General features: G+C 38.1%; 1 protein-coding gene across 1 annotated transcript; it reads left to right on the top strand.

Moving 5' to 3' along the window:
- The first annotated feature begins 34 nt into the window (after nucleotides 1-34).
- Nucleotides 35-25,881, top strand: LOC124147539 (post-GPI attachment to proteins factor 2-like). The gene is made up of 5 exons (XM_046518167.2): nucleotides 35-313; nucleotides 19,621-19,885; nucleotides 21,319-21,428; nucleotides 22,436-22,544; nucleotides 23,625-25,881. Exons 1-5 carry the CDS (start codon nucleotides 152-154, stop codon nucleotides 23,789-23,791), a joined length of 813 nt encoding a protein of 270 aa, XP_046374123.2. The 5' UTR covers nucleotides 35-151; the 3' UTR covers nucleotides 23,792-25,881.
- The last annotated feature ends 1,609 nt before the right edge of the window (nucleotides 25,882-27,490 follow it).

Raw genomic sequence — 27,490 nt, 5'->3', positions numbered from 1 at the left:
GTGTTTTTTAACGAAACCATGACCACACCTTCGACCACCACTTCCGGTTGCCTCTGTCAACCAAACGCGAATAACACCGACGCGTGATTGAACGAGGATAAAGTTACTAAAAGTGATTTTCGTGAACGGGAGCTGTAGGTGGAAAGAAACCATGGGGAAACCGCTGGAAGGAACGATAGAAAAAGTGTATTTGCACATTCCAATCTTGAAATTTGCGGTGGTTACCGTCTCGCTGCCAGCGCTTGCCCTCCTCTTCTGTTTCGTGACAGCATATCTGTTCCGTTTCGACGATGTGAACGACACTCAGTGTAATGTAAGTATTAGCCATTTGAGGAAATTGTAGCCCTAGATTGTATCCATTTCCTGGTGACGCATTGTTTGAACACTTTCTCGGATCATCTATTTGTTTGTAAACAAACATCAAAGTTAACAAGTTGACATGCTGTGATTTTGGAAAATGTGAAACTTTATCTGTTTTTTAATGAGTTTTTTTTTATTCGTGCTGGTACATTAGCGTAAGCTTAGTCGATAATCCTTTTAAACTTTTTTTGAAACAGATTCAAGTTATTTTATTTGAGAGAACAGTCAGATTTATTCCTTGGGGAAGCTTTATTAGGAAGCTTTATTAGGCTAGCTCAGATACTTTAGTCACAGTGCTACAAACAATAATTCCAAGTATTAACTATTTCTACTAATCCAGAATGTTTGTTAATGATTGAGATATTTTATTCAGGTGATAGGATTAGTCCTAGTTTCTGACACAGGTCAGCGGATCAAGTTCTGCGTTCAATGTGGGATTAATAATTTAACTGTAATCAAGGCAATTGGAAGACAAGTCAAGGTGAACTTCTTTATAAGATAATGCGATAAACATGATTAACTTTTATTTACTGTGTTTATACATAAATGGGTTCATGACCTTTTTCTTGACTCATGGTTTAATGTTATGGATAATATTGTTTTGCTTTTTGTGATATGCTTTTATATTTCTTCGGAAATAGTCATGCGAGGATGCATGTTCTTGATACATGAGGTTTTGTAATATAGACCTAAGAGATCCATCAACTTTTTATATGAAATATTTGATTTCTGTATTGTTATGACATGTGATGTTATCATGTTAATAACACTGATGTGACTTCAGCTAGTCATTTTTTTAAAATTGCCTGCTTTACAGAACTGCAAACCTAGAATCTATATCTCATATCTATAATATCTCACATTCAACTGGAATAGTATGTAAACATTAAGAACAGCAAGTCTTATGCTACATTTCAATTAAATTAATAATTCACAAAGTAGATAGAGGTCGGAAGACTTGTCATTCAAGGTAATAGGGACATTTCACCCTAGTCTTGTCCTACAGACCCTGAAACAAATATATATCCAATAAAGCCCATGAAGATTTGCTATGAAGCAAGTCTAGATTACTGAAAATTAAGAGAGTCTTTGGGCTCCTATTTATTATGTTTAATAACGATTTTTTAACAACCGTTTTTATGTGTAAAATATGTTCATTAAAGAGACTAGATGTAAGTCTACTTTCACAAGACTTACAATATTTATCAAGAGATCAGTTGAATGTGTTAAAAACATTGTTTTTCCGTAATTCTTTACTTGTTTGGACCAACATGACCAAGGACCTCATGTTTTTGACAACAAATAATATATCTGTCATGTCTGTGAATCTGGTAAAAGAACTGAAAAAAAGACCATAGTACATATGTTAAAGCTTGTGAAAATAACTAGATTTCATAACATGCAGTTAATGGTCATAAGTAGAGTAAGGAACGGGTGTTTGTCGTGGTCAACTACTGTAAACTATTTCAAAGTGTAATAAGTAGTTAATTGTTTCATCCACCTATTGTGTGTGTCCAATCATGCAAAGTATGCAACCTGACCATCAGCTGGTGGGCCCTTGATTGTGTAGATGTTAATTGCCTATTGAGTTAATTGCTGCTGGCTTAATTAGCTTGATTATGGCAAGTATTGATGTGCATTGTTCAAGAAGTGGCTAAGTATTATGACATATAAAAACATGTCAAAGCATTTGTTTTGAATTTTGGGGGGATTTCAAAATATAATGTTATAATGTTGTTAAGACATTAATTCTTTATTTGACAGATCAGGAATTATTTTCAAAACTGTCACTGATTTGAAAGGTCAATATATTAATGAGTCCATTCAGAAATGTTACGACAAAATGATACTTTTGACAAAAGATCTTAAATGTCTAATCCATATGTATGAATTTCTTAGCCGAAGGTCTTTACTAACGAGTATCTGTTATTCCCATTGTTTGCAAAGTTTTTTTTAATTTTCATGTGAGTGTAACTTACGTCAGCAATTTGTCCGAGGAATTATGATATTTGTATAGTTATTTCCATTTTATGTATTGATGCAGTGTTATCAAATACATTGTATCAATAAACAATATGTAAGTGCATCCTTCCGCAATAGTCCCAGTTTTCCATGGACATGTAGGTGTTCAAGTTGATGGCCTCTCTCGGTATATCAGTATGCTCAGTTTCTAACAAAATTCTCCTCCGGTCCCGACAAAAATAACCATTAAAATGCATGTTACTTCCGGTATCTGATAAATGGTAAATACCAGAAATGATTTTTGTCTACACAATCTGTATAATTTGGGAAGTGATATTGCAAACTAGTAGAGTCAGATTCTATCGGCAAACTGTTCTGGATAGTAACAGATATTCCTTCATTAGCGAATTCTCGCCAATTTGTTAAAAATGTTGTACTTTACTGTTCATTCTCTGCCATTCAAGGATCTGCTGTTCCTTGGTCCTACCATAAGCATGATAAGTCTGTCTGCACCGTATCAATTCACCAATTTTGTACATCATGTCTATGGCCTAAACTTCTTTTGACTTCCCTCCACATGTATGACATATGCCTGAAATACTGTTCAACATGTTCATGTGTTTAAGTCTACCACTGTACATAACACCTGAACATATTGAAAGACACTCATCATAACCGGTACTGATATCAGTATGTACCAGTAACTAGTAAGAGAATTTCAATGAAGGAATAAGATTTAAACATTTTCCAGGCATGATAGGAGCTAATTCTTTCACATATAATTCTGAAATATGCCCAAATGTTTGTAAGCAGTTATGATTGGTTGGATGTACCGATTACAAACATTTGCCAACTACATTGTATGTCCCTCGATGAGTCATGTAAGGTGAGGAAAACAGGGCAGTGCGTTCATTTGTATACAGAATAATTCCTTCAGCGATTTATCAAGTCTTCCAAACTTATTTATCATAAACTCATTATTTTGTTCAAAAATTGAAATAAAGGCCTCAGCATGTGTGAATAATATCCTGCTAAAGGTGGACATGGAGATGCAGTTACTGTGTTTGTTGGTAAAACCAGCGGTAGAAACTAACATTTTTAGTCCACTAGTCCTTACAATGACAACATATAGCAAAACCCTTAAAAAGGGCAAATTTCCACTGGCCCTAATGATACCTTAACTATTGGGCAGTTTGGCAAGGACTACAGGACTAGTGCCAATTTCTAATGCTGAAAACCATATCCATTTCCCCGTTTGTAGACATGTATCACAATCTCTGCCAAAAACTTTGAATCTACTTGACCGAACTTTAGCTCTTAGCATCATTTTCTGTAGATTTTCGTGTTAAGAGATGGACAATTTTTAACAGAGATTGCAAGTATTATACCACATCAAACAGTATGTTGCAAGACCTCGGTTTTGGACTTGTGGCCAAATTTGCAGACTGGTATTTGGATTATGTACATGATAACAATAATGAAATAAACCTCTCATTCCATCGTTGCCTTACATTTGGAATGGGGGACAATATTGATTTGGTACCTCCTAGAGGACAATTGGATCATTTGCAAAGATACATGCATCAATACCACACACACAGATACATTTACATAGAATAGTATAATCAATATTGGTGCAGGGTGAAATCAATCAATGCCTATTGCATGGTCACAGGCTATCCATACTATTGGAAGCATTGTGCACACGCGAAGGTATTGACTCATATTTTGTGGAACTCTCATAAAGAGCTGACACTAATGGTTTTTCAATTATTTATTTGTTGATGGGATTAACTATGGTTGTTGTGATGTGAGAGTTATCTTTTCTTGTTAGTCATAGCAGCTAAAGTTGTGACAAATTAAGGTTTAGGTTGGTTCTCAGCATCTTCCTGAGGCAAGGGAGTTAACTGACTTATATAATAAAGTCCAGTTTCCACCCATGTCTAACTAGGCTGGTATTATGGAGTTACATTTTGGCTGGACTAAGGAGTCTGTGCATAGTCCAATCAAAATCGTGCAACGAAATCGAAATCCGGTTCGTAAACTGCCGTGCAGATTTCAGTCGATTGCAGGGTTTGCAAAGCATGTGCACCGCCAACTCGTCAACAGATTTTTTCCAAATCTTTTCATGTTTTTAATCAAGGTGCTCATGTGATTTGATGCACTTTGCAAAGTAAGATCCGTTTTATCGCAATATAGATATTGATTAGTAATCAGATCGTCTTGACTGGGGGGCACCATTTTATTTGAAGCAAATGCAGGTGATACAAGGTGTGGAATCTGATTGGTCCATAGGAGAGGCTTTGAAGGGACATTACTCGTAATAGCCATTAGTGGTGCAACGATCGAGCCCAGGAATTCCAGCCTTGTTCGGCAAGGGTGGAAACTGGACTTAAAAAAAAAGTTTGCCCAATTTCTTACTGACATCATTATCCAAAAACATGACAAATTTGGCTTTCTGCTTTTAGGTAGGGCAGCGTATTGAATAAGTATATTTATTGCAATATTTTGTGATACAGTATCTGTAATGCTATATGTATATATATTGGGTGCTAAAGTTTGACACTGTTTGACATTAACTGTACATGCAGACCAATTTTCCACATACTATAGTAAGTAATACTTAGCATTGTCATTCGCAGCCATTTGTATTCATAGATACAGGGGAGATGAGAGAGAATTCAATCAGCGTTTCAGTTTTGCAGGGAAACATTATTTGTGAATGATTTTCTGTGCAGATTTTAGGTTTAACGATAAAAATAATACTAAAACTTGTTATATATATTTTTTTTACCCACTAAGTAACAGAAAATATATTGCAATATGTAACACCATGCAGTGCTAATGGTAAATGGTAATAACACTTGTTATTCAGAATCAACCCAGGTGCCTACTTACATACTGCACTATAGTCTGTCATGCAGACCCTGAAACATATATATTCAATACAGCCCATGCAAGTCTATAATGTTTTGCAAGTCTAGGATGCAGCAGTATCAGAAAATGAAGAAAGTCTCTATGAAGTAACTATAATTTAACAACTGTTTTTTTTCTGTAAAATATGTTCATTTCAGCACATGAGAAGTAACTATAATTTAACAACTGTTTTTTTCTTCTGTAAAATATGTTCATTTCAGCACATGTTCAGAGACTAGATGTTAGTCTAACTGCAGTACACAATACGGAGTTCAGAGACTAGATGTTAGTCTAACTGCAGTACACAGTACGGAGTTCAGAGACTAGATGTTAGTCTAACTGCAGTACACAGTACGGAGTTCAGAGACTAGATGTTACTCTAACTGCAGTACACAGTACGGAGTTCAGAGACTAGATGTTAGTCTAACTGCAGTACACAATACGGAGTTCAGAGGATAGATGTTAGTCTAACTGAAGTACACAGTACAGAGTTCAGAGACTAGATGTTAGTCTAACTGCAGTACACAATACGGAGTTGAGACTAGATGTTAGTCTAACTGCGGTACACAGTACGGAGTTCAGAGACTAGATGTTAGTCTAACTGCAGTACGCAGTACGGAGTTGAGACTAGATGTTAGTCTAACTGCGGTACACAGTACGGAGTTCAGAGACTAGATGTTAGTCTAACTGCAGTACACAATACGGAGTTCAGAGACTAGATGTTAGTCTAACTGCAGTACACAGTATGGAGTTCAGAGACTAGATGTTAGTCTAACTGCAGTACACAGTACGGAGTTCAGAGACTAGATGTTAGTCTAACTGCAGTACACAGTATGGAGTTCAGAGACTAGATGTTAGTCTAACTGCAGTACACAGTACGGAGTTCAGAGACTAGATGTTACTCTAACTGCAGTACACAATACGGAGTTCAGAGACTAGATGTTAGTCAAACTGCAGTACACAATACGGAGTTCAGAGACTAGATGTTAGTCTAACTGCAGTACACAGTACTGAGTTCAGAGACTAGATGTTAGTCTAACTGCAGTACACAGTACGGAGTTCAGAGACTAGATGTTAGTCTAACTGCAGTACACAATACGGAGTTCAGAGACTAGATGCTAGTCTAACTGCAGTACTCAGTACGGAGTTCAGAGACTAGATGTTAGTCTAACTGCAGTACACAGTACGGAGTTCAGAGACTAGATGTTAGTCTAACTGCAGTACACAGTACAGAGTTCAGAGACTAGATGTTACTCTAACTGCAGTACACAGTACGGAGTTCAGAGACTAGATGTTAGTCTAACTGCAGTACACAGTACGGAGTTCAGAGACTAGATGTTAGTCTAACTGCAGTACACAGTACGGAGTTCAGAGACTAGATGTTAGTCTAACTGCAGTACACAGTACGGAGTTCAGAGACTAGATGTTAGTCTAACTGCAGTACACAATACGGAGTTCAGAGACTAGATGTTACTCTAACTGCAGTACACAGTACGGAGTTCAGAGACTAGATGTTAGTCTAACTGCAGTACACAGTACGGAGTTCAGAGACTAGATGTTAGTCTAACTGCAGTACACAGTATGGAGTTCAGAGACTAGATGTTAGTCTAACTGCAGTACACAGTACGGAGTTCAGAGACTAGATGTTAGTCTAACTGCAGTACACAATACAGAGTTCAGAGACTAGATGTTAGTCTAACTGCAGTACACAGTATGGAGTTCAGAGACTAGATGTTAGTCTAACTGCAGTACACAGTATGGAGTTCAGAGACTAGATGTTAGTCTAACTGCAGTACACAATACGGAGTTCAGAGACTAGATGTTAGTCTAACTGCAGTACACAGTATGGAGTTCAGAGACTAGATGTTAGTCTAACTGCAGTACACAGTACTGAGTTCAGAGACTAGATGTTAGTCTAACTGCAGTACACAGTACGGAGTTCAGAGACTAGATGTTAGTCTAACTGCAGTACACAGTATGGAGTTCAGGGACTAGATGTTACTCTAACTGCAGTACACAATACGGAGTTCAGAGACTAGATGTTAGTCTAACTGCAGTACACAGTACGGAGTTCAGAGACTAGATGTTAGTCTAACTGCAGTACACAATACGGAGTTGAGACTAGATGTTAGTCTAACTGCAGTACACAGTACGGAGTTCAGAGACTAGATGTTAGTCTAACTGCAGTACACAGTACGGAGTTCAGAGACTAGATGTTAGTCTAACTGCAGTACACAGTACAGAGTTCAGAGACTAGATGTTACTCTAACTGCAGTACACAGTACGGAGTTCAGAGACTAGATGTTAGTCTAACTGCAGTACACAGTATGGAGTTCAGAGACTAGATGTTAGTCTAACTGCAGTACACAATACAGAGTTCAGAGACTAGATGTTAGTCTAACTGCAGTACACAGTATGGAGTTCAGAGACTAGATGTTATTCTAACTGCAGTACACAGTACTGAGTTCAGAGACTAGATGTTAGTCTAACTGCAGTACACAGTATGGAGTTCAGAGACTAGATGTTAGTCTAACTGCAGTACACAATACGGAGTTCAGAGACTAGATGTTAGTCTAACTGCAGTACACAGTACGGAGTTCAGAGACTAGATGTTAGTCTAACTGCAGTACACAATACGGAGTTCAGAGACTAGATGTTAGTCTAACTGCAGTACACAGTACGGAGTTCAGAGACTAGATGTTAGTCTAACTGCAGTACACAGTACGGAGTTCAGAGACTAGATGTTAGTCTAACTGCAGTACACAGTACGGAGTTCAGAGACTAGATGTTACTCTAACTGCAGTACACAATACGGAGTTCAGAGACTAGATGTTAGTCTAACTGCAGTACACAGTACGGGGTTCAGAGACTAGATGTTAGTCTAACTGCAGTACACAATACGGAGTTCAGAGACTAGATGTTAGTCTAACTGCAGTACACAGTACGGAGTTCAGAGACTAGATGTTAGTCTAACTGCAGTACACAGTACGGAGTTCAGAGACTAGATGTTAGTCTAACTGCAGTACACAATACGGAGTTCAGAGACTAGATGTTAGTCTAACTGCAGTACACAGTACGGAGTTCAGAGACTAGATGTTAGTCTAACTGCAGTACACAGTACGGAGTTCAGAGACTAGATGTTAGTCTAACTGCAGTACACAGTACGGAGTTCAGAGACTAGATGTTAGTCTAACTGCAGTACACAATACGGAGTTCAGAGACTAGATGTTAGTCTAACTGCAGTACACAGTACGGAGTTCAGAGACTAGATGTTAGTCTAACTGCAGTACACAGTACGGAGTTCAGAGACTAGATGTTAGTCTAACTGCAGTACACAGTACGGAGTTCAGAGACTAGATGTTAGTCTAACTGCAGTACACAATACAGAGTTCAGAGACTAGATGTTAGTCTAACTGCAGTACACAGTACGGAGTTCAGAGACTAGATGTTAGTCTAACTGCAGTACACAGTACGGAGTTCAGAGACTAGATGTTACTCTAACTGCAGTACACAGTACGGAGTTCAGAGACTAGATGTTACTCTAACTGCAGTACACAATACGGAGTTCAGAGACTAGATGTTAGTCTAACTGCAGTACACAATACGGAGTTCAGAGACTAGATGTTAGTCTAACTGCAGTACACAGTATGGAGTTCAGAGACTAGATGTTAGTCTAACTGCAGTACACAGTACGGAGTTCAGAGACTAGATGTTAGTCTAACTGCAGTACACAGTACGGAGTTCAGAGACTAGATGTTAGTCTAACTGCAGTACACAGTACGGAGTTCAGAGACTAGATGTTAGTCTAACTGCAGTACACAGTACGGAGTTCAGAGACTAGATGTTAGTCTAACTGCAGTACACAGTACGGAGTTCAGAGACTAGATGTTAGTCTAACTGCAGTACACAGTACGGAGTTCAGAGACTAGATGTTAGTCTAACTGCAGTACACAGTACGGAGTTCAGAGACTAGATGTTACTCTAACTGCAGTACACAATACGGAGTTCAGAGACTAGATGTTAGTCTAACTGCAGTACACAATACGGAGTTCAGAGACTAGATGTTAGTCTAACTGCAGTACACAGTACTGAGTTCAGAGACTAGATGTTAGTCTAACTGCAGTACACAGTACGGAGTTCAGAGACTAGATGTTAGTCTAACTGCAGTACACAGTACGGAGTTCAGAGACTAGATGTTAGTCTAACTGCAGTACACAGTACGGAGTTCAGAGACTAGATGTTAGTCTAACTGCAGTACACAGTACGGAGTTCAGAGACTAGATGTTAGTCTAACTGCAGTACACAGTACGGAGTTCAGAGACTAGATGTTAGTCTAACTGCAGTACACAGTACGGAGTTCAGAGACTAGATGTTAGTCTAACTGCAGTACACAGTACGGGGTTCAGAGACTAGATGTTAGTCTAACTGCAGTACACAGTACGGAGTTCAGAGACTAGATGTTAGTCTAACTGCAGTACACAGTACGCGGTTCAGAGACTAGATGTTAGTCTAACTGCAGTACACAGTACGGAGTTCAGAGGATAGATGTGTACAGGGGCAGATGTTTCTACTGGTTCATTGGTTAAACATGGGATCAGTCAGAAATTCTTGCCAGTATTTTGGACAGGACTTCATCATTTTTGCATGTACATGTACTTGGGCTGGCTAAAAAGATCAAGAATCAGAATTATCATCGATGGGAAGAATTATTAACCATTATCAATATGAAATTGTTGTCATCGTTAATAACTTACATAATCTATTGTGATGAAATAAGGTTTAGATATACCGAGACTTTTTATTGTCAGTAATGCCAATTGTCAAAGATGGAAAGCAACTGTTTTTGTGATGTCTCAAATGTCCACAAAGTAATCCATGCATATATGTGTCATGCATTATATAGTGGTGTAAAATATGTTGATTTCTATCTAGGAGGACTTTCTTGCACATTTGCATTAACAGTGTATCGACTGGCTCTTGAAACTGCCAGTCCTAGTGGACTGGTAACTCTAAAAATGACCAGTCCCCTCTAATATTTGTCAGTCCCAACTTTCAACAAATAATAAAACATATGAAAATTACCTGGTTATAATTCTTCTCATCATGTTCAATGCAATGACGTCGTCTCTGAAGTAACTTAGTTAGATCTACACATCATTCACTCAAAGATCAGTCACAATTTTCTCTTCTTCTTTTTTAATGTTTCAAGAAAAAGTCACTACAAAGATATTTTTAACCTTTAGGCAAAGCAAAATGTCATTTCCTTGCACTAAAAATTGACAAGGGGAAACCCTGATGGTAACAGACAAGCTGACTTTGTTTGAAAAATACACTTACCGTATTCGACGTAATAAGCGCCCAGGGCGCTATCAAATTAGAAATAGGGGGCTCTTATTAGAGTATTATTTAGGTGAAAGAAACGAGATAAAAGATAAATTCTGTGGTTTATGCTGACAGCCTGAAATGTTTATGTACGACAGATATATTTTTCCAGAATTTAATTGCCCATAATTAAGTTTGCATATAACACATGAGTGCGTATTATACGCGAATAAATAAGTCTTGTGTACATTGATCAATCGGAAGGGATGCTAATTAGGATTGTTCACTGGCCAATATATTAACAAATATCGCCGTGGGCGCTTATTAGAGCGGAGCGCTTATTACGTCGAATACGGTATATGAATATCCCATATTTACAAGGTACAGTAAACTACGGTTGTAACGAACTCGAAGGAACCACTAATTTTAGTTTGTAATAACTGTAGTTCTTTATAAGGACAAAAGCAGCATTTATACAACAAATGGTCGGGACTAAAAATAAGTTCGTTATGAGGGTCAGTTCATTATAAGCGTGTTCGTTATAACTGTAGTTTACTGTATTTTATTTGCCGGTCCACAGGGACTGGCAGTCACATGAATTACCGGTCCAGGCCTAATTTTACTGGTAAAAAACTGGTAATTACCGGTAAACAGGAACACAGATTAAGTTACTTCTCTGATATTTAATGATAATTGATCGATATTTAGTTAGCGATTATCAATGTCTATACCGTATTCGACGTAGTAAGCGCCCAGGGCACTCTCAAAATTAGAAATAGGGGGCTCTTATCAGAATATTATTTTGGTGAAAAAAACAGAGTTAAAAGATAAATTTGGTGGTTTATGCTGACAGCCTGAAATGTTTATATACGACAGATATATTTTTCCAGAATTTATTTGCCCATAATTAAGGGTGCATATAACACACGAGTGCGTATTATACGCGAATATAAATCTTGTGTACAGTGATAAAACGGAAGGGGTGCTAATCATGCTAATTGGGTTTGTTCACTAGCCAATATATTAGCAAATATCTCCGTGGGCGCTTATTAGAGCGGGGCGCTTATTAAGTCGAATACGGTAATCTATATCAATAGCTAGTCCTGACAGTAAGATCTGTTTCACTGGAAGTGGAGTTCAGTGTAGTTAACAAGGTATTTGATTTAAGACGATGCCTTTATTCAGACTCCTTATTAACATTGTTAGTGAATGTTTGAAGCAGAAGTCAGTACTATTCCAGCTGTGTCTAGGTGGCCTGTCAGCAATCAAGCCCAGGCTTAACAAGACAGTTGTTGATGATGCAGTCAGTGCCGAAAAACTCTTGCGATGACAAGCATGAACTTGGCTCTTAGCATCATTTTCAGTAGAATTTAGTGTCTTTATATTTAATACTGTTTAAATTGAGCTTTCTGCACAGAATTTCAGCTTCGGATTAGTGGCTAAAGACAGTAAAGTCATAGACTGTTGTGTGGTGCAACGTAATTTCCCACACAGATGGCCACGGCATACCAAGAGACGTTAAAAGATAGTACTTGTTTTTACCCTGTCTGGTGCTTAGCATTAAGGAGCTAAAACAAGGACTGGTCGTCTCGGAGTCAGTATACTGTGTCTGAGTGGGGTATTCATGTTGAACTGCGGCATAATATCTCAGTGGGCTAGCACTATGAAATCGGCATTAGTCCTGACCAGTACAAGCAGCCAAACACACACACTCTCACGTGCAAGCACGTCGCTGTATGAGTGTTTTTACTCAAAGGTTTCTATTTTAATTGGGTTATTACATTTTTCTTGGATAACCAATATTTTTTCACTCATCTATTCATCACTCTATTGGGTTTTTCCAAAATTAGCTAACATTTTGCGATTTAAAAAAAAATTCAAATAATCATGATAATGTTTTAAATGTATATAAGGGTTCTAACTAAGGGCTTGACTTGGAAAGTAAATTATCTAGTAATTGTGTTATGGAAATTAGCTCCATTGGATATTTTCACATGCTGTGTTTGTACATTTGAGTTTTTCATTAATGCATTTGTTTCTATACGCAAGTCAATTGAAAGTAATTGGGTTTTGAATAAAAAAAAAATTGGGGGGGGGGGGGGGGGGTATTTTACGCTAATACACAGCTTATCTGTAGCTGTTGTACATCATGATGAAGTGTTGAAAAGGTACCATGCCAAATGATATTAAAATGAACACTTTAAGTAACTATCATTATTGATGGAAGTCAAGCTCTTATTTTGTGATCAATAGTCAACATCATCATTGGATCAATAATTAACAATCTATTGACAGTGAATGCTGAGAAGCTCTCAGAAGTAAGTCAGGTTTTAGAGCACTGTGCTGAGTTCTAACTGTTTTTTGTTAACTGTTGCTTGTAACTGTCTTACTTTGCTAATAATTATCAGCTTGGAAGTAGAGAGGATGTGTTGATCTATTTGTATGTGACCCTGCACACATGCTTTCATCTTCAGAACTTCTTTTTTAGCAGTCAATCCAATCGCTTGCATGTGTCTTCCTCACAGCATCACAGCATCAAACATTTCATCAAACAATTTTGTCAGTACAGCCAGAACAGAAACCTATCTAAGTCATATGTGAGTTTGGGATTCATGAAGAAGTCTGCAGTGATATCTTTACTATGTATGTTTATCTAAACATGCAGCACTTCTGGTGCTTGTGTAGGTATGGGCGTATAAATAAATAAAATTATTTCTCCTTGACATACACTTGACCTCAAGCTCATTACACAGATTCCTCCAACCCTACACCCTTCATTACTGCAGCACAGAGAAGGTGTCACGTATTGAGTAGTTTCTTACTTGTTCCCTGCTTATCACATAGGGGCGGTGGGGTAGCCTTGTGGTTAAAGCGTTCGCTCGTCACGCCGAAGACCCGGGTTCGATCCCCCACATGGGCACTAAGTGTGAAGCCCATTTCTGGTGTCCCCCGTCGTGATATTGCTGGAATATTGCTAAAAGCAGCGTAAAACCAAACTCACTCACTCACTCACTCACTGCTTGATCACATAGGGGGCGGTGGGGTAGCCTTGTGGTTAAAGCGTTCTCTCGTCAAGTTGAAGACCCGGGTTCGATCCCCCACATGGGCACTAAGTGTGAAGCCCATTTCTGGTGTCCCCCATCATGATATTGCTGGAATATTGCTAAAAGCAGCATAAAACCATACTCACTCACTCACTTGATCACATAGTTGCTACTTTAGTTGATGGAACATTTATGCCTATTGTGTAGAATACATTTTCAAGGCAAATATGCCATGGAAATTGCTTGATTGACATTTCAATTTGTGATCTCGAGATTTTCAAATGCGATGCTCATGGTGATCGATAATAATATTTTGGAATGCATGTACAATCGATTGGTGAACAGATAATATGACCATTCCCTCACTGCTAACTTTGTTTACTATCATAAAAAAATTTCGTTGATTTGTATTCAAAAATTGTTTGGGACAGAGTGTGCTCTTGTACTCAATGTTTGTTTATTTCATCTGTGATGTTTGCATTACCGGTATGAAGTCAACATAGCCTATGGTGTGTGTATCATAATTTCCAGACAAGCATGTATTTGTCCGACTTGCTCTTGGTAAAAAGTCTCATCTTTCAGAAATAAAACATTTGTCAATGAAAAAAAAAGACTGACTGTTGACATGGTTGAAATTGTTAAGGATCTGTTTTCTTTAAAATGTTAAGCAGAAAAACTCAGTGTCCCCAATTAGTTTAACACTACTCACAATTATGTAATTGATTGTTATGATCAGCTGTTGATGATCATGATGATACGATTTGTCAAATCAAATCTCTAACCAAAAAAAAGTAATTGGTAAATCATAACAGTCTGTCCCGAAACTTTTGAGTCTGCTGGTCTGGACCTGCCACTTGACATTATTTTCAGTAGATCTTTGTGTTTAATGTATGGACTTTGATAGGCAAAGCTTACCATACCGAGATATTTTTTGGTGTATTTCAGGTATTCGGATCAATTCATTTTGTAGGACATTGAGTGATTGTCCTCCGAAATGTCCTAATTCTTTTTTAGAAAATATGGTAATTATGTGGAAGAATGTCCAATCCAAACTCACGCAAAGGTCCTGATGTTAGTGCAAAATCACTGATATTGGAAATTCTAGCCTTTATCAGAGTATGTATCATTGTCATTCTGGAACAAATTGTACACAACGGGAACTATTGAGATCCTGGGTTAAGCAGCTTTCACCAAGAACACTAGCGATATCAGTTGTCATTTTGTGATAAAGAAATGACTGATGCATCTATTTCCAGCAGCAGTGATGCTATTTTCACGCTTCCAGACATTACACCCTCCCAGCAAGGGTGGAATAACCTGGCAATCAGTCTGTACAAGAACATAGTCACTGTATAATATGTCTGAAGTGGAGGCGACCCTCACTGTGGTCTAGTGGTAGAGTGTCTGCCTGGAGATCAGAAGGTCAGGGGTTCGATCCCCGGCTGTGTCACACCAAAAGGCTTCTTACCCTTCCTGGCGCACGGCATTCAGGGGCTAAAACAAGGATGGTTGGCTTGGAGTCAGTATACTGTGTCTGAGTTGGGTATTCATGTTAAACTGGTATCTCAGTGGGATAGCACTATAAAATCGGCATTAGTCTGGACTAGTACAAGCAGCCAAACACACACACTCACTCACACGTGCATGCTTGTTGCTACATAAGTGCAATAGTCTTGGACGCGACATTAAACACCAATTTACCTCACCTCACCTTGTTAAAAACTTATGCACACACGCACGCACAGCTCAACATGGGTAACGCTTACCCTGCTTATTAGTGATGTAAATTGGTTGTAAAATCATGATTGATGATTGAGCCATCATTAGATTAATTAGTTAGCGTTATTTCACTGATTTTTAATATGAAGTTCAGTAAAACTAGGCCACACATACAAACAAATGCTTATTTCAGCACTTTATTTTTCAAAATAGACGCTAGTCTCATTCTTCGTCTCCAAGTAGTAAGTGAATATATGTGTGTGTGTGTGTGTGTGTGTGTGTGTGTGTGTGTGTGTGTGTGTGTGTGTGTGTGTGTGTGTTGTTTAAAGCTGCACATTTTCCAGTGTATAAACCTAAATAAAAGGACCGTACAGTTGAGAACTTGAGACGGGGGCAAAATTGTTTGTGATCAATAGTGCAAAATTGAGTGTGAATTGCTTGGTTGTTTGGACATTCTGATCAATCTTCAATTATTTCAATTACATGGAACACCACTAATGCTTGTGTGTTACTAAGATATCAATGATGCTTACTTAGCATCACCATTACCTTGTGTACACCTTTGTTGAAACTATAATTTTTTTACACCTGAGTTCAGGAATTCCGCCCGCCAAATAGTTCTGTTGGTAATTAAGAATGGACTTCGATATTATGTGTGTTTATGGAGATATAAACATAATACCGGTGTGCAAGCTGTGGACCTCCGCAAAGTGTGGGTTCTAGTCGATAATTTTTGCAATTTATTTTCCTTATTCATGTTAGCTTGTTGACAAGTATAAGCTCATGTTACTAGACCAGGGGATATTTGACCTGGGCTCCAGATGACAAGGGTTGGATCTGTTATTAGAGACGCCGGTGTACCTCCAGAAACTCCTGTAGGGCCAAGTACCAGTGAACCTGCAGTCGAACCCGATTGGTTCAGTTATTGTCAAACTCACAGTCCGGTTCTTGCAAACTCTTACAATATTTATCACTATTTCTACTGGATGTGTTGTCCAGGTTGTCTTGAACTCCAGGTTATAAATAAGTTATAAGTGGTAAGTCCCAGCATTACATCGTAAGTCACATGACTTCATGATAATCCAGTGATGTGACTCAAATGGATTTAGATGCATATATGTGGATACAACAAATGCTTCTGCTACTATTTTCTAATCCTCATGTTTATATAAATGTTATTTACACAACATGCATGATGTGTGTTCACTGTTTGTTGTCTGACATCAAGGTCAAATGGTAATGAGATCAAGATGACGAGTCATTGATAAGTCAGACTTTTTCAAAACAACAGGAGTCGACTTAGTAGAATATATAATTGTCATATTTGTTGATGGTGTTGCTAAGATTTGTTGCATAATTTATTAATAACATTTTGGTTATTTAAAAATGACATGAAAAACTCCCATTGTACATTTTATTGAAACAACTTCGAGTGCTCCTAGTTTCCCTAGTAATGTGGACAGCCTCTGTGGTCTAGTGGTAGAGCGTCCGCCCGGAGAGCGGAAGGTCCAGGGTTCGATCCCCGGACGCGTCATACCAAAAGACATTAAAAGATGGTACTTGTTGTTACCTTGTCTGGCACTCGGCATTAAGGGGCTAAAACAAGGACTGGTCAGCTCGGAGTCAGTATACTGTGTCTGAGTGGGGTATTCATGTTAGACTGCGGCATGGTATCTCAGTATGCTAGCACTATAAATCGACGCCAGTCCGGACTAGTACAAGCAGCCACACAAACACACACACGTACATGCACGTCGCTATATAAGTGCAATAATCTTGGACGCGACGTTAAACCCCATTTCACCTCACCTCACCCTTGTAATGTCCCTTGTGAAGATTCAGCTTGTAGGGTTGGAATTATGGATAAACTGTCAATAAACAACATCTGTGTCATGCTAACATGGTTCAAGCACAGGATGATGCAGCGAATTTATTGATGAATGGAAATTAGTTTTTAGAAGAATATTCATGAAAAATGTTTTCATCTGGTTTATTTTTTGTGACAGCCAGGTGTTGACTACATATTGATGATTTGTGTTGTGGCCTGAGATAGACTCTGGGTGATTCTGAATCTCATTGCTTCTTTCTTCTTGTCCAGGATTGTAGTGATACTCTTTCTTATCATGCTTATCCAAAAGACTTTACAATGGTAGAAACTAACATTTTTGGTCCACTAGTCCTTATAATGATAATATATAGCAAAACCATTACAAATGGCAAATTGCTACTAGTCTTTATGATACCTTACTATTGGACAGTTTGGCAAGGACTATTGGACTAGTGCCAGTTTCTAACCCTGCTTGAGAAGGTGCCCTCCATGGTGCTCGGCATTAAGGGGAGTGCGTAGTCTAGTTGATAAAGCGTTCACTCATCACACAAAAAACAAATTTTCATTCCCCACATGGGTACAATGTGTGAAGCCAATTTCTGGTGTTCCTCACCATGATATTGCTGGAATATTGCTAAAAGTGGCATAAGACCATACTTACTCACTCACTCACTCATTAAGGGAACCCTTGACTCAGAGACCCGTGAAGATTCCGGGGTAGAATAGGTCTTCAGCAACCCATGCTTGCCGTAAAAGGTGACTATGCCTGTCGTAAAAGGCAACTAATGGGATCGGGTGGTCAGGCTCGCTGACTTGGTTGATGCATGTCATCGATCACAATTGCATGGATCGATGCTCATGATGTCAATCACTGGATTGTCTGGTCCAGACTCGATTATTTACAGACCGCCATCATATAGCTGGAATATTGCTGAGTGCGGCGTTAAACAACCAACCAACCAACCAACTTGACTCAGAGTCAATACACTGAGTCTGAGTTGGGTATCCATGTTAAACTGTAGCATGGCCTCTCAGTGGGCTTGTGATACACAACCGGCATAAGTCGTGACTAGTACAAGCAGCATGCACGTCGCCTGAAAAGTGAAATAATATTGAATGCAATGTTAAAACCATTTTAGTTTGCCTTATCATGCTTCCATCTCATCCTCTCTTGTCAAGCAGACGTGCCATGATTATAATTGAAACACTGTTCGAAGCGACTTAAAAAATACTTGGTCACTTATTTTCATCCCCCACTCCCCACTACCAAAACTCCCACCTCACACCTCGTTTTACCTCGTCTAACTTCATAGACTGACTTTCTAAAATTCTACCTATAAAATATTCAGAACAGCATTCATTGTTTTCTAGTGTGGTTTCAGTAAGGCTAAGGAACACTTTGTGAAAGTGATGTGATCACCATCCTGGGGTTTAACCAGGTCAGCCTGAAGCCGTGGGGGGCTGTTATCGGTTGAACATCTTGGGTGGGGAACGTTGAATCATTTATTGCCAAAACACCTTTAGTTTCACATAGTTCTTTCCAGACTGGTCAATACTTCTGTCTTGTCCTCCTTAACGGGGTCTACTTGAATACCAGCCACTTCACCAAAAGTTTGTATTCCAGAAAATGGTGAAAACAAACTCCTCTTTTCAGTGATGATGACATATAGAGACACATTAACAAGGATTATCCTGGACATTTTTACCTATGAGAGAAAATCTCCCCTGGTCCAAAAGCAAAGAGATTTTTGGGCGTGTGATGAGATTTTGCTAATTTTCAGAGATATTTCATCTACATTGGAGACAGTATTTGGTTTTCACAATTTGTGACTCCAATTTATTTTGCAATTAAAGTTACTAGATTATATTGATATATCCTCAAATATCCTATTTTCGAAACATTAATTATTCAACTACGAATATTTAGAAATATTAGCATTAGAATTAAAAAAAAATACATTAGTACTCATTTTTCTGTTCATTGTCTACTTCAGGAGAAATTACATTAATAATAATGTGTTTCTGTTTATTGTCGCGAGGACAATTATAGATGATTTAGGAGGCATGTTTGCCACCATCAGCTGTTAGGATGCAGGAGCCAACGATCTGCAGTTATCAAATTTCTAGGTCTTCGACAATGTCAGTTGTGATCGTAATTTAATATGTTCAAAATGATGACATGAAATAGCAACTGTTTTAAATGGTGTTACAGTTTGTTAGCAAAAATATGTTATTTACATTCCAGTGCTTTCGTCAATTTCACCAGGGATGTTTGCTGGATGAAACTTCCCCAGTGACATCAATAATAATATTTCTTCTGTCTGACTTATATTTACCGGTACTGTTAGAAAGGAAATCCATGCATGTTATGATTGTATAGTCATGAGCAAAATTATGAAAATGATTTAAGAATGATTAAATCATTTTAACAATGTTAACAGCAGAATATCTATTTTCTTTCTTTTTCAGGTAACTAATTTCATCCCATCTATCAGTGCTGTGACAGGCATCACCCCCCAGAGTTATGTGTGGAGGATATGTGTTGCCCTTCACGCCACACCACGCTTTGCAGTGGCCATTATATACTACAACTTGTACAAGAACCTCACCAACGTTGTCAGTAAAGAGTACCGTGGACTGTTCCTCAAAGTTATAGGACTCAATTACTGGCTGAACTTTATAGAAAATTCCACACTTGTCGGAGTAACGTATATCTCTAACAGGGACAACTACCGTAAGTTTCACCACAATCTCACTGTCATTTTTATGTCGTATCAGTTTCAGAAACTTTTATTATGATATTGGGCGGTCTGGTAGCCCAGTGGTTAAAGGGGAAGTGTACACACAAAAATCTCTTTCTATCTTTTTCTAAACAAAACGCAATTTTAGAATTAGTTAGTATCTGTGTTTGAAAATATACACTCATTTTTTTTCACAGTGAAAGTAGGAAGCTCACAATAGTGTGAAAATGATATGCCGTTATGAGGCCTTCGTTTTTCGAGCTAAACAGGCCTGAGTTATCCCCCTTAGATTATGACGTAATTGGTGCCAATTCAACTGGGTCCCTGTCTATTCTCAATGCAAAAGATATCAAGTACCAGTTTGTGGTAAAACAACATGGCCTACGACACACTCCGGCGCAGTGGTGACTCAGCATAACACTATGCTGGCTGGCATCTGAGACGCTAGAATCACACACCTGTACCTACACCACGTGAAGCGGCTCTAACAAAGCATGATGACGTCATAATGTTTATCAATTGGCACCAATGACGTCATATTGTAAGGGGCATAAGCCATGATGTTTTTGTTATGGAAATAGAACACTTGGTAAATGTGAAAAATATAAATCATTTTAATGCAAAAAATATGTCAATTATTAGTGATATTTTTATATTTTTGTCTATGACACTTCTAGGTTAACACTTTTAATGTGGAAAAAGTACAAGAAAAATAGGTTCATTTCCGTGTGAACTTGCCCTTTAAAGAGTTCGCTCGTCTCGCCGATGGTCCAGGTTCGATTACCCACATGGGTACAATGTGTGAAGCTCATTTCTGGTGTTCCCGCCGTGATGTTGCTGGAATATTGCTAAAAGCGGCTTAAAACCATACTCACTGACCCCCTTTATTATGAAATCAGTGTCATTATTATTATCACCTCGATTTTATTATCACATGAGTTTCATTATCATGATTATCTCTTATTTTTCTATTTCATTATCAAGTTAATTTCAGAATCATATCAATTTCACTATCAAGTTATTTTCAACATCAAATCATTCTAAATCACATCTCCATACCTGTGAAGATTTGGGTTAGAATAGGTCTTCAGCAACCCATGCTTACCATAAGCATGATAAGAAGCGACTGTGCTTGTCGTAAAAGGTGACTAACCGGATCGGGTGGTCCGGCTCGCTGACTTGGTTGATGTATGTCATCATATCGCAATTCCATTGATTGATGCTCATGATTTCAATCACTGGATTGTCTGGTCCAGACTAGATTATTTACAGACCACTGTCATATAGCTGGAATATTGCTGAGTGTGACGTTAAACAACGAACAAACAAAACAACGCCTCCACTGATTAAAAAATCACATGGTTTAATTGAAGCTTTGACAACAAATAAAACTTTATACATTTCAAAACTACTGTCGTCATTGCAGCTGTGCACGAGAAGCTGTTTGTGGTGTTCATGACGGCGTCACTGTGCTACATGCTGTTGAACACCATCATATTCAGGTTGACGCGGACAGCGGGGAAGTTTTCTGAAGATGTGAGTTTACATAACGTGTTGAATTCTCTATCATAATTCTATGTTAAACTGTGGGAGCTAATATCCCCTTTTGACCAAGTGGCCCCTGTATTGCAATCACTTTCCAAAGCAACCTTCGCTGGGCTTAATTTGAGGAATTTGATTTTAACTTGCACAAGGGGCATGTTGACATGAAAACCTAGTTGCACAAGACAAAACCAGGTTGCACCCTGGTCCCATAAATTTATCATAATTGAAACATGCACATTGTCTTGAACTTGAAGTACCCACCATTTGAAGATGTCAAGCCCCCGAAAGCATGACAGATTACACATAAGACAGGGCTTTGTGAAGTCGTGTGACAAATAGAGCTTAGAGGTATTGAGTGTGTTCAAAGAGGGATGTTGTGTGCACAGGGTGCATGTAGACATAAAATATTGGTGACATTTTTCAAAAATAGGTTGCACTGATGCATGTTTTATAAAGGTGCGAGGTATTACCCGTAGTTTGGTATATTGAGGTTCATTCTTTCCACAATACGTATCACAATATCATTTTTTCATGCTCAATATATCGGGTGATTTCAAATAGCGATTTTTATCATGTGCTTAATGTTATATACTTGCCAAAAACCTTCACTGCCCCAGAACATGCATCTAGGGCCCTAAGATGGCTGTGTATTTATTGACCAAGTTAACATCATGTTCTACCAGGTTCTTGTTTTTTTCATTTATGAGCTTCAATTCATACCTCAATGTATCGTGATATGTATCGGCATACAGCCTTGTGCATCGCAAATTATTGTGAAACACTTTGAACCTAAAAACCCATCCCTAATGTTTTATGTAGCTAACTTGAGCCCTGCTTAGGGATATTGTGATCAAACTGTTCACATTGATATCACCAGGTTGCTTACATAAGTTGAGTGGTGTATTCTGGAAAACTGGGGATTTAAAGTCCTGTTTAGATATTACTGTTGTTGAACCAGTAAAACCAGGGTTTGACATGCATGTCTGTTTTTTTTACAGGAGGAAATCTCCTACAAGCTGAAGAAGATCATGTTTGTTCTTAACTTCCTTTCTACAATGGGACTGCTGTACTTCTTTGCTCTTCATCGGCTGTATTGTGAGCCAACAGGTCAGTAGGTCAAGATGCTATTCGGGGGTCAAGGTGATATATGCAGAGTTCAGGATAGAAGTGATTTACAGGGCCATTGTTCGTCATGATATGGCTGAAATATTGCCGATGTGACGTAAAGCTTTAACTCACTCACTCACTCACTCACTCACTCACAGGGCCATGGTGATATTAAAGGTCAAGGTGATATTCTGGGTCAAGGTGATATTCTGGGTCAAGGTGATGTTCTGGGTCAAGGTGATGTTCGGGATCAAGGTGATGTTCTGGGTCAAGGTGATGTTCAAGGTCAGGTTTTAGGATCCTATGATTATTGGTATGAATTGCAGACTCTCCCAATAAGAGTCCTCAGTTTGCAATATGCTAGTGCTAATTGTCTACAGGCTGCATAATGTTGTCCTGATGTTGTGAGGTTTAGTATCCTCATTAATTGAAATAATCGAAAATTGATGGTAAGGTACCATCAATTGAATGCAATTTTCCATTGTCAAAAAACAAAGGATTTTTGTCCCTCTCTCAACCCTGAGCTAGTTTTGTTTCCTGAGAACTTTTGTTCACTAGTCCTGTGTCTTTTTTTTAAAAATAATGTAAAAGTAAGCGTTTGTATTTGTTTTTGTCAGGTGTGATCTAGTTTTACTGAACTTACCATTAAGACACAACAAATGATACTAACTGACATGTTTCGATGATCGATTTGTTGGCATGACCCAATCATCAATCATGATTTTACAACCAGTTTCCACCTATCACAGGACCCGTGAAGATTCCGGGGTAGAATAGGTCTTCAGCAACCCATACTTGCCGTAAAAGGCGACTATGCTTGTTGTAAAAGGCGACTAACGGGATCGGGTGGTCAGACTCGCTGACTTGGTTGATGCATGTCATCGATCCCAATTGCGTGGATCGATGCTCATGTTATCAATCACTGGATTGTCTGGTCCAGACTCGATTATTTATACAGACCGCCGTCATACAGCTGGAATATTGCTGAGTGCGGCGTTAAACAACAAACCAACCAACCAACCAACCTATCACAGCAATACCAAACCAACTCACCATGCTCTTTCTCTGTTTTGTGTGCAGCATTCAGCTACTTCTCGCTGTGTGAATACATCATCGGCTACACCAACATGGCCTACCACATATCAGCGTACTGGGACTTCAAAGGCATGTCCATCGTGGCCGGCACGCTGGGGATACAGCACACTAACGGCACCGTCCTCAACAACAACAACAAGAAAAAGAGATAGACTCGTCACAGCTACTTCCACACAAATCATTGTCACAGTTCCATATCATAGTTCATTTGTTGTAACTATTTGACATGAAAGTTCATTTATCAATTAGAATCGATTTGCAGGATTTTTGTTATCCGTGCATACCGTGCTCTATCCATGAATCCTGACTTTATGTATTTTGGGGTAATGTGGAACATAAGCATATACTTACCTGAAATAGGGAAATATTATCTTTCTCTGGAACATGAATTTAGTAAATATTACAAAACAGAAATATTACATTTGTAAAGTGCAAGCAATTAGTAAAGACTTCAGGGTGTTTGGCGCTAATGTTTACTGTTAATTGTATTTTGATTTTGATATGGGGTAAGGCCATAATAAATTAGTTCTGAGATTTTTACCTCCGCCCACCTCACTACCACACTCCCCACCTCAAATCTTTATATTGTGCATGAGTACCTACGGCTGAAGACATTCACCACTTTTTGTTCCAAAAATTCATGCTTCGTGTGAAATTCAGCCGTCACCGGTAATACAAACAGATGTCTTGAACAACTGAAAATACTTATGCATATTTTTGAAAATGAAAATCTTGTAATGAATTTATCGTGGCCTAAGATCAAAAGTACTCATTTTTTTGTAGGAATCAAGTGGATAGTTTCTTGTTAATGAGCATTAAATCATGACTTTATCATCTTCAGCTTTGTAAGCGGCTACGTTTGCAGTGGGATTCGAAAGATACCATCCCATGAATCCTTGCTGTAGAACGAATTAGTTGTCGATTGTAGTTCACATAATGCTGTACACGCCACTATTGTCAACATTTTAAGTGATGCTGTCATCTTTGGCATCCTTGCAACTTATAAAGTGCTCAGGGCGCTTATTAGATCAACTACCACATGACATTTCCTACAGTTATGGTATTTGTGACAATGTATTTGGATTGTTGTGAAAGTCATTTTCTTTCGTTTGACACACATACCATTTGTTACTCATTGTAAGAACTCATCTGGTGTTAAACATGCTACTTAGGTTGGTCCATGACTCACTCCAGTATCACCCATTGATCACAATACAATCAGTGTATATATCAATTATTTATGGCATTTATATTCAGATCCTATTAACCAGCTTTTCTTCATTCTTGACGCGGCCCACAAATCAAAGATATGTACTGATTTTTCTTGAGTATAGTGCGCACCCAAGTTTAATGTGCACCCCCTCTAGTGGATTCAGTGTTTTGGAGAAAAATAAAATCGAATATTATGCGCAGAAAAGAAATTACACCGTTACCCTTCAGCGAATTCCGGTAAACGAATGATAAGAAACTTGGTCAGTACAAATTTGAAATTTGAGATAAAATATCACCAGACATGTTGATATACCATTTAAATTGTATTTTATGTAATGACTGAAATTATTGTAGGGATGGTTAAATTAATTCACATGTTAGTGGTATTGTTCCATATCTTGAATAACAGAAATATTATAATTATTGCTACTTTCTTGTTCTATTATAGTCATGTGTTTAATATTATTGAAATGTTGAAATATCGGTCAGTCTGATGTGTTTAGAAGTCAATCATCAGTATTGAAATTCACAGCAATATGTTTCATATTCGATATTGTCCGATATATTTTCATGGTTGACCTTGAAGATATGCTTTCTGTATAGATATATAATTGCAGCCACAAGTACTGCCAACACTCTCATTTGAATTTAGGAACAATAGAGAAAAAGAGAATGAAAGAATAGACCAAGAAAGCTGCTTGTTGAGAAATAATGTTTAGAATCCATGGAAATGATAGCCATGGCCATTTGGGTATTCACAACCCTGGTGATGTAAGTCACATACTCAGACACTTTTTCAGGGTAAAACTGAGGTATTGGGTGTCTTAGGGCAACCTAACAATTACTGGGGCCCCAGATGAACTGTGTCAGATTTATGGAAAAGTGAGAAGATTTGATTTACCGTATAAGACGTAATAAGCGCTCCGCTCTAATAAGCACCCACGGCAATATTTGCTAATATATTGGCAAGTGAACAATCCAAACTAGCACCCCTTCTGATTGATCAATGTACACAAGACTTATTTATTCGTGTATAATACGCACGCGTGTGTTATATACACCCTTAACTATGGGCAATTAAATTCAGGAAAAATATATCTGTCGTATAAAAACAGTTCAGTTTGTCAGCGTAAACCACAAAATTTATCTTTTAACTCTGTTTTTTCCACCAAAATAATATTCTAATAAGAGACCCCTATTTCTATTTTTGAGAGCACCCTGGTCGCTTATTACGTCGAATACGGTATATCAAATACTGTTTTGATCTATTGTTCTGGGCAGTGTTTCACCAAACGGTCGTGGACATGGACTGCTCTGGGTTGAATTCCTGGTGCTGCCACGGACCGAATCAGCTGTTCGATGAACACTTTGTGAAACAGGTTCAGATATAGCTCTCACTCATTTTTAACTGTAGCAGACTGTCATGAGTGAACGAGGAAATAACTTGCAGAAAAGGATTCTAGTCAGAGTTGAAAGACTGTTTTTGTTTCATTAAACAAAGTGACAGTTAATTTCAGTGATAATTTAGTACATTAGTCACAACAGTAGCTGCATATCTGAAAGCTGTCCTGAATTTTTTGTATGTTTTTTTTTACGAAATTGCAACTACATGTAATATACAAAAATAAGAACTCTACGAATAAATCGTCCCAAGGGCTAAATGATCATAGACAGCAATAACAGAGGTTATTATTAAATCTCCACCATTTACTACAAATGTATCTTGTTTATTGAGTGGTTAAAGTCTATTGTTTTGTATCTGTCCAATCAAGACACTCCACTCATGATATTAGAATTTGCTGTAGTCGAAATAGTAACTAAGCAATGAATCTATCATCTGAGTTTCAGAATCACATGGCTGTATTGCACTGTAGATGATTCATAATGTCGGAGTTTGCTATCCCGACCAGAAGATTGTGACAAAGTACCTACTGTAATTTGGGAAATTTGACAGCTGTGAGTCCTATCCCTTCTGAAGATGCTGGTCTTGCAACCAAATACATCAGGGAATTGTTTCTACATCACTTTTACCAAGAGCATTAATCAAACTTTCCCAAGTCTGTGCTGTCTGGGAGGGTGCGTAGAGTGTAGAGCATAATATGGCTTGATCAGCAGTGTATTGCAGAGAAATTCAGCTAAAAATGTTCGCTTATTGTCTATAATTAGAACTGAAACCCTGTCATGAAAATAATAATGGTTTTCACACAACTTTCAAATAAGTAAAGTTTTATTGCAGTAGAATGGTAAAAAATGACACTCCCACATTCTCAGATATGATAGAGCTGTCCTGGTATGTGCTGACTTCTTCCCTAGTGTTAACCAGATGGTTGTACATTTCACACATGCCACAGATCTCAGTCACTTACAGGCCTAGAGCCACATCAGCATAATCAAGCAGCTAGTAATTCACATGTACATTTCACTGAAATCGACAAGTATGTAGTCAAGTTTAATCAAACTCTAGATGGTTTTTTTTTCATTCTTTAAGCTTCAACTGTTGTATTATATTTGCTGTTAGAGGTAAAGAGGTCATTTGACAGAATTCATCCCTGATTTGTTAACACGTGTTTAGTTGGTCAGTATATAATATATGTTTTCCACTGAGGTTTCTCAAAACTATGTCGAATATATACAAATTT

Source organism: Haliotis rufescens, unplaced genomic scaffold (assembly GCF_023055435.1).
Source record: "Haliotis rufescens isolate VD_foot unplaced genomic scaffold, xgHalRufe1.0.p SCAF_7, whole genome shotgun sequence".
NCBI lineage: Eukaryota > Metazoa > Mollusca > Gastropoda > Lepetellida > Haliotidae > Haliotis > Haliotis rufescens.
Note: the sequence above shows the minus strand (reverse complement) of the source record. Positions and strands in the feature narration are given on the sequence as shown.